Source organism: Echinococcus granulosus (genome assembly GCF_000524195.1).
Source record: "Echinococcus granulosus chromosome Unknown EG_S00022, whole genome shotgun sequence".
NCBI classification, from domain to species: domain Eukaryota; kingdom Metazoa; phylum Platyhelminthes; class Cestoda; order Cyclophyllidea; family Taeniidae; genus Echinococcus; species Echinococcus granulosus.
Genome location: NW_020170402.1, coordinates 614,244 through 621,739, shown reverse-complemented (window position 1 = coordinate 621,739; position 7,496 = coordinate 614,244). Strand labels below are relative to the sequence as shown.

General features: G+C 43.8%; 1 protein-coding gene across 1 annotated transcript in view; it reads right to left on the bottom strand. All coding sequences in view use genetic code 11, as the record gives it.

The window, feature by feature from the left end:
- The window catches only part of EGR_03918 (hypothetical protein), a gene marked incomplete at both ends in the record, with an annotated part of 7,593 nt that extends 657 nt beyond the window's left edge, over nt 1–6,936 (bottom strand). Inside the window, 3 exons of the mRNA XM_024493167.1 lie at nt 5,523–5,626; nt 6,726–6,848; nt 6,890–6,936. Of these exons, the coding sequence (XP_024352439.1) occupies nt 5,523–5,626; nt 6,726–6,848; nt 6,890–6,936 (274 nt within the window). The remainder of the gene's footprint in view (nt 1–5,522; nt 5,627–6,725; nt 6,849–6,889) is intronic.
- Nucleotides 6,937–7,496: the final 560 nt, after the last annotated feature.

Here is a 7,496-nt window from a genome sequence, read left to right as displayed (position 1 = left end):
GCCTAAGGTTTCCACAAAAGTAATATTTGTTGCGTCTTGACAAGGTGTAAATAACCAGACATTTTACGGACTGGATGGTCACAGAAATAGCTGCTGTGGTGGTAGGGTGTGAGTCACTACTCCCAGAAGTACGTAGGGCTTCAAAACTTACATTAGTTGACTGTTACATTTCTGGGCCGGTGAGGATCCCATCACCACACAGCTCTGGAAGACTAAAACATCCAGAATGAAATGCCACTCGTAACCACCCACCGTCGCATGGAGGCAATCACTAGCACGCTAGCCTGCCATCCTGATGGATGGCTTCCGATGTCTGGTGTGATGTGTGCGATATGAGGTGAACTGTCCCACGCAGCACAGGTCCGCCGGCTAGTGTTACCTGCAGGGGACCTTACCTAAACCTTTCTGCTGTGCGTAGTATCCCTACGGCAATATACCTTACAGTAGAACTACGAGATCTTGGTTAACCCACACATCTCTTGGATGACCCCTTGTACATGTCCTGCTGTTTATCCAACCCATTGACCTTTCAAGTCAAATAGTAGACTGCTGGTGTAAGATCGCCTCACAGTGTCCGCGTTCTTGAGAGTATACTTTAAAATCGTATTATTCCCTCCTAAAGGGATTGCCGGCTCCCGGTCTGTGATGCCTATCGGCAATTTAATCAACCCTATTGGGGTAATTAAAACGTTTGCCGTGCAAAGTTTGAACCTCCAACAGAGATCGCGGGAGCAAGAGGGAAACACGAATTCTCTGCCAGTTAAAATATTACCACTGTTTTTTATCCCACCCCATAGTGTGGGTGTGTGTGTGTAGTTTTGATTGCCTGCCGCGACTGCGGTGCTACTCCGTGCACACACAAATATATACATACGGTTGCGTATTTTTCTGACCCGAAAATGATTGGAGTTGCTTCAGCTATTTAACGCTGCCCTCTCGATAAAATAGACGGTAGATTAGCCATTTTGCCCTCCGCTCCCCGGAAGAGCTGCGCGCCACCTTTGTCAGGACACATTGATCATCCACTCCGGAGTGAGCACCTCCGCAGTTAAAGTGACGCAGACTTCTCCTAAAAAAGCAGCAATTTTTCCTGAAAAAAGGTATTCTCTTTCCCCGCCGGAAGTGGGGAAAAGAAGCAAGAAGCCTCCTAGATTTTTAGATCCACACGATAAGTTTATTTCACTGAATCGTAATTTTTGGACTTGGTTATTACAACTTTTGTACTGTAAGTGGAATGTTGAGTAAAAACATTTAAAATGAAATATTTTTAAGATTAGGGATTAGTTTTGGAGCACTTGCCAAATGATGCTAAATTCTGCAGCGCGATAAAATTTTCCTCCATTTTTACATTTTGGCAAAAATCAAAACCGTTATCCCTGAAACGTCGAAGTTTTAATGTCTTAAGGCATACTAAGTATGATCTCTCAAAAACTGCTCATTTTTGGTAAAATTTCTTATTGGAACTCGACGTCACAACTGTGTGACTGGCGTTATTCGTTCGCTCTTAGCAACTGATTCTACCAAACCATGGATGTGGTAGACTATGCTTTCAACCAAAGGAAGTAATGGCAATATCTGTCTGACTTAAATATTACACTCCTAGGTGGCTGTAGTGGCTGATGATGTGCACTTGATCGCCGGCTGCCCACATGCTATGCAGTATTTGTGGGGAGAATACTTCCTTTCTTTCCAAGGAAAGTAATGGTGGCGCTACTGTGAGTCCATCGAAAAATTGATGTTATCTCAGTAATAAGTACTTAAGTACTCGGGTCACAGCGGCTCCCAGCAGTTGAGCCTTTACAACAATTGGTGAGGGGTTTTTCTCACACCGTTGTTACGGTACTAGTTTTCCAACCCTACCGTAAGGTCATACTCTGCTTTGCTTGAAAGCAGTCTATGCTGTGCATTTTAAGGGTCCAATTAATTTAAACCACTCATTGGAGAGGTGGTTCTAAGGTCTCTTTCGCAACATCCAGAGGACATATAGCGACCCAGCACCTAAAGTAAAGCTTGGAGCTAATGGAGTGTTTCAAAGTCCAGTCCACGTAGCCGAGGTACAATAGTGAAGCACCTCAGTGGCTCATCTATCAAAATCGAGGATTGGACAAACAATCAAGGTGTTACGCAGTCTTTCTCTCCTCTTTTGGGAGCTGTGCAGGAAGGCAGTGGAATGTGCCAGCTATCCCATGCATCCATCACTAGTCGTAGGGGCACTGGCCTAAAAGCCAGGCCACATGCCAAAGGACGGTATTTAATATAGCATCGTATGTGTATAGTTTCGCAACTATTCCTCATTGCCAATTTTTTAGCACTTCTTTGCTGCCTAGCATGTATCTATCTGATTTATATCCAGCTAATAGAGAGGCGGAGGAGGTATAGTGTATCACTTACTTGACATCGTACAGATACCGTCGACAGCTGTGAAACGAACTTTTTCAGATGGTTCACGCCTAGCGTCGCTTTAAATGTTAATCGCTTTTCTGTAGAACACAGAACTGGGGTAGGTATCAAAGGTAGATGGCATTTTCAGTCCCTCTTTTAAGGGTCGCCGACGAATTTTTCACCCACGTCGTATGCACTTCTGCCGTTCCGCTAAGCTTTATTGCCCAGCAGTGGAAATGAGGGTAGGTCCTTTATCATTGGCTTTTGTTTTAACGCTGTCACCATTGCAGCGTCCCGAGACTCAGTAGGGCTAGCGAAGCTGCTCGCGTGTTAGCAGGCCAGCCCACCCAGCAGATGTACAATGGCGGAGCATCTGAATGGTCACTCTACTAAAATTGGGAAGTAAAACAACCACCGACGTATTACAGATAAAAATGAATCCGTTAGGAGTTTTGTAATTATCTTGCTCTCGCTAGGGTCTTAACCATCCCTAATGACCAGCATTCAGCCTTTAAACAACCCTGGAGGTAGTTTGACTATCATGTCGATATTCAAGAGGTGGAGTTATCACGCCATAGGTTGAAATCAGGTACAAGTTATCATAAATCAGCCTTCGAGTATCAAGGGTATAATGGCGGACGGCGAGGGAGACATTAAACTTCGGCGCCATAGCGGATGTATTTGTTAATTCCTAACAGCACTCTTGAAGGTAGGTAGCTGGTCCATTTATTTTCAGGTAAACAGAGCATGACAGATTTACACAACCCAAGCATCCATCACTCGCTGCCTAGGTTAAGGCGTGATGGGGTGGCGTGTGAAGGTGTCAGTTAGAACTCTGTCCACAGCAAAGGGAGCTGTCCTCTTTCCCACAGTGCTTTTCTCCTCTAAGCCAAAAGTAACAATGAGGAATGGATTATTCACGAGGACTTCACTTGACTTGCTCTTTTAGAGAGGAAGAGAGAGGGAGACGGAAAATAATACGATAGAGGTTTACATCAATTATTCCCTATGAATTCGGAGCCCATTTTAGGAAGTAAAATATCCCTTATCATGTTGATTGAGAGGTAATACACAAAAGGGACTATTTTTGCACACCGGTTTTACTTTGTTTAGCTTGTGAACAAAAAATAAACTGCCTGCTTAGTCGAACGTGTCAGCAGGGTTCGTGCTTCTAAGTCATCAACAGTGCACTTCTTGACAGGTAGGTAGTCATTAAACCAAAGGTTTTATTATATCACATATTGCGCTAGTAAAAGTGCAATTAAAAAGAGTAAATCACGAAGAAAATGAAGGGTAAAAGTCAAGGCTATTCGCAGGTTTTTATTCGTCTACATCTCCCTAAATATAGCGTTACTTTGAAGATCTCGTGTCTAATGCCAAGGAGGTATCGCGAGGAGACGCTGTCCTGCCTGGATTCCACCTCGTAGGGACTAATTAAGGTTGCACTGCATCCCAGGCAAGTACTAAGGTAGTAAGGCATATCACTTCGGGAATAGTTATTATTAGGCCACAAAAGGAGGGGTGACTGAAAAGTCATGACCTTTAGACACCGATGGAGCCCGCACAGCTGAATGTACCACATAAGCGAAGGCTGAGACTGACACATTCTTCCCCTTTTGATCCCCTTCTAGCTTTGCTCCTCCTGTAAATTGTCATACCTTGTGAACTGGCGCTTAAGGGCGGGAGCTCGATCCGGACGTCTGTGTTTGTCGACTCGTATGAGTAAGCCTGAGGGTGAGGCATGTGCTTACATGACACCTGGCCAAAATAGACATAAAAGGTGGTTTTAGTTGACAGGTCTTGGCACTAAAGGAATCACTGCACACTTCTCAGTACCTTTGTACGTGGTGACGGTCAATCAGAATAGGCTGGATGAGAGCTCTTTGTATTTCAGAGGCATTTAGGTGTGGTTTAAGAACCCTGTCCGAATAGTCTAGCTTGAGCCACCAGTCCCACTGAATGCATTTTGCCCCGATATTTCTAGGTCTATTTTTGCCAGAATTCTGGCCAATGAATCAACAATGATGGGAAAGATTTATGCATCTCTCGTGAAGATTTTGGTGAGCCAGCGTCTTGTTTCCGCTATGGAGAGGGTAGCCCAATCAAATGGACTAGTATACAAGCGAAAAAATCCTTACCCACATCCGAATGCAGCATTGGGGAGTTGGAAGAGCTCACAATAGCCCGGTTACTATGGAAATTGGGTCGCTTCCGGCGTATAATCGCACGAACCCTGTACACACATATACATTCATAGACCCTGAGGCAGAATTGCTAGTGTCATTGCCAAAATCTGAGTGTTTTTATGTTTATGGGTAACAGGGTGTGCCTTTACCATCAGCACTCAAGAGTTTGTGAGACAAAAAGAAAGGACTCGGGTAGACAATTTTTCCTGCATGGCAAAGGAGGCGAAGCGGAGGACAACAAGTGCAAGGAGGGGTGAGTAAACAGTGTAATCTCATCCTTCTTTTTTGTATAGCTCGCAAATGGAATGCACGCGATTTCGAGCTTAGGAAAAAGAGGCAGCAAAATGAACCCACATCAAGATAAACTAATCAACAAGGTGTTGAGTATCAACCTTTTGGTGAACATGAGCCATCATGTAGAGTAGATTACATCTACTATTTATTTCCTATCAGAGGTTTGGGAGGAAATAAAGTCGGGGGTAGAAAATGCTCATGCTAACCCTGATTCTTTCGAGGTGGCAATCACTGGGATGGTAGACCCGGCTCCTGTAGGCTCGTGCAGACACTGACTTTATCAACACTCACCTTTGGTAACATTATCACCTCAAAAATGTGATTTCTTCCTTTAGTGCTTTTTAAGAGGTTGAAGTCGCAGTATGTGCCTGCTTCTTCTTACCTAGATAATCTATTCCGCTTCTGTGTTGGTGGATGGACTAGAGAAAGACTCTAGACAATGTGGATGGAATGAGGAGAGAGGAGTTGAACGCTTTAGCGATAGTGTTCTTTAAATAAAAATGCAAAACTTTGCAATTTTGTAAAAAAGTGCCCACTATGATAAGATAATTACGACTGACTATTAGGGATGTGGAGGAGACGCCACCATCAGTTACACTCGGACAATTTAGTGTTCTGTTATGACTTTAACCACTTCCACAGTTGCACTAATCAGGTTACCTGCCTCTGGAAACCAAGAATAAATGCAACTGTTAGTATTTTCATTTAAACTGTCAGTTTGAGGAACGCGTGTAATACACATGTGATGGGAGTAGCGAACACGTCTACATCATAGTGTATAGCACAAATTAGTCACTAAATGTACTATTTGAGGCCTTCTCAAATAATAGGCTAGTTATGATACTTAACCTTTATTGTTTCTCCCTCCTGCCATTGATTATAGCTAATAAGGGAATCACATGTAGTTGTTAATACCATTTAAAACTGCCATCCCTTAAGGATCATCGGGCAGAGATATGGAGTCACTAAAAATGATCGTAAGTGCTAGTGAACTATTATTGGCAACACTTAGTGGAAAACAATGAGATCTCATCATTAACTTGGAGCCATTACGTGGATGTCGGCACTACCACTAGTGAGCCCCCGACTGATCCCCTTTAGGAATTACAGTTTCATCAAAGCTGGTTAAGACTCATTTCTGATCCAATTTGTCGTCGGCGAATTGGATTGGAGCTAAACTGCGACTGTCCCTATCACGAGATGTTACTCTGACGGCCTCATGCGCAGTAGTAAGTAGTATGTGTGGCCCCTCACTAAGATCTGTCGCAGAGGTACCGTTCTTTAAGATGGTAGGCAACAGTAATGATAGCCCCTAATTGTGAAGATTCAAGGAGTGTCCTGCGCATGAAGGCATGAAACCAATAGATAAATCTGGCCATGACAGTCATCAGGACTAGTTTAGGCAGAGAGAGAATGCTCAACTACTCAAAAGTGCTCGCATCTGGGCTCCCAGCCGTCCATGGGCTTCACTCCTGTGATCATTCGGATGAAGAGTGGGATGCCCGCCTGACCGTAGATAATTAAGCCGCGTCCCATCGTGGTGAAGGTAAACAAGATCACCAATGAAGAAACTCCGCGCTTAGCACCAAGACAGTTTTTAGCAGGCTCTCCTGGGCGAATTTAGCTTTACTGACAAGCAGGTCTACCATGAATCTGTATTGCAGGTTAGGGGATACACAAATGCAGCAGCACAGAAATGCGTAAGGAAGAATAGGAAGTGATAATAGCATTTCTTAGAATGCGTTTTTCTGCCCTTTGCAAATTAAGATCCTGATTTGACTTATAGCTCTCTTGTAAATGCTGAACGGTCAGATGATTGTGTGGAAAAGTACAGATGAAAAGTAGGGACTACTTTGGGCTTACCTACTAATTTCTTTCCATTCTGAGCATGATGGCAGCAACACATTTCTACTAGAGTAGCAAATAGGGACAAACAAATAGGTTAAAAGCCAAAATAAGGCTGTAGTTGTTACATCTTCTGATGAACTCTTCAAAAAATAGATGGTTTTGAATTCTTGATGCCATACCAACTCCAAAACATTAACATCGGTTCATTTAACTTTTCCACAGGCATTGTTAATTCTTAACCCCTCGGTCAGATCAACATTTTGGGCTGGGGCGAACTAGGATCAGAATTTTTTAAGCACATCTTCACCTGCCCCAGCGTCATCTCCCGCCCCCCCTTTCACTGGCACTTGGACAGCCACGATCGCACCCAATGAAAGCCACTGTCATGTCGGTTGCTGGCTGAGCACGAAAAAAGAAGTAGTAGCCATAATCATTATTTAATGTGTAATTTTAGGCCGTACAAAGAGAGAGTGAGCGGCGACGGGATCATGCAAGTGGCACAGAATGTGACAAATTTTTGACCACGTGAGGAAATCATGTAAACATTATGCCAATTCACAACAACATCGAGTTGTTAAAAATCACATTTTAGATAAAAAATAGCAACATTTAGTGCAGCGCTTCAAGCCTTTCCTCGAGACGAAAGAAGTCATATTGCTAGGGCGGATAATAAATCGCCGATGTACAGTAGGGCTGGGGCGGGGGCTACTGGCATGGCCTGGAGGCCATGTCGCCCGGCGAAGGTATAAAACAGAGCCTTAAGTGCCCGCAAATCCAAAACGAACA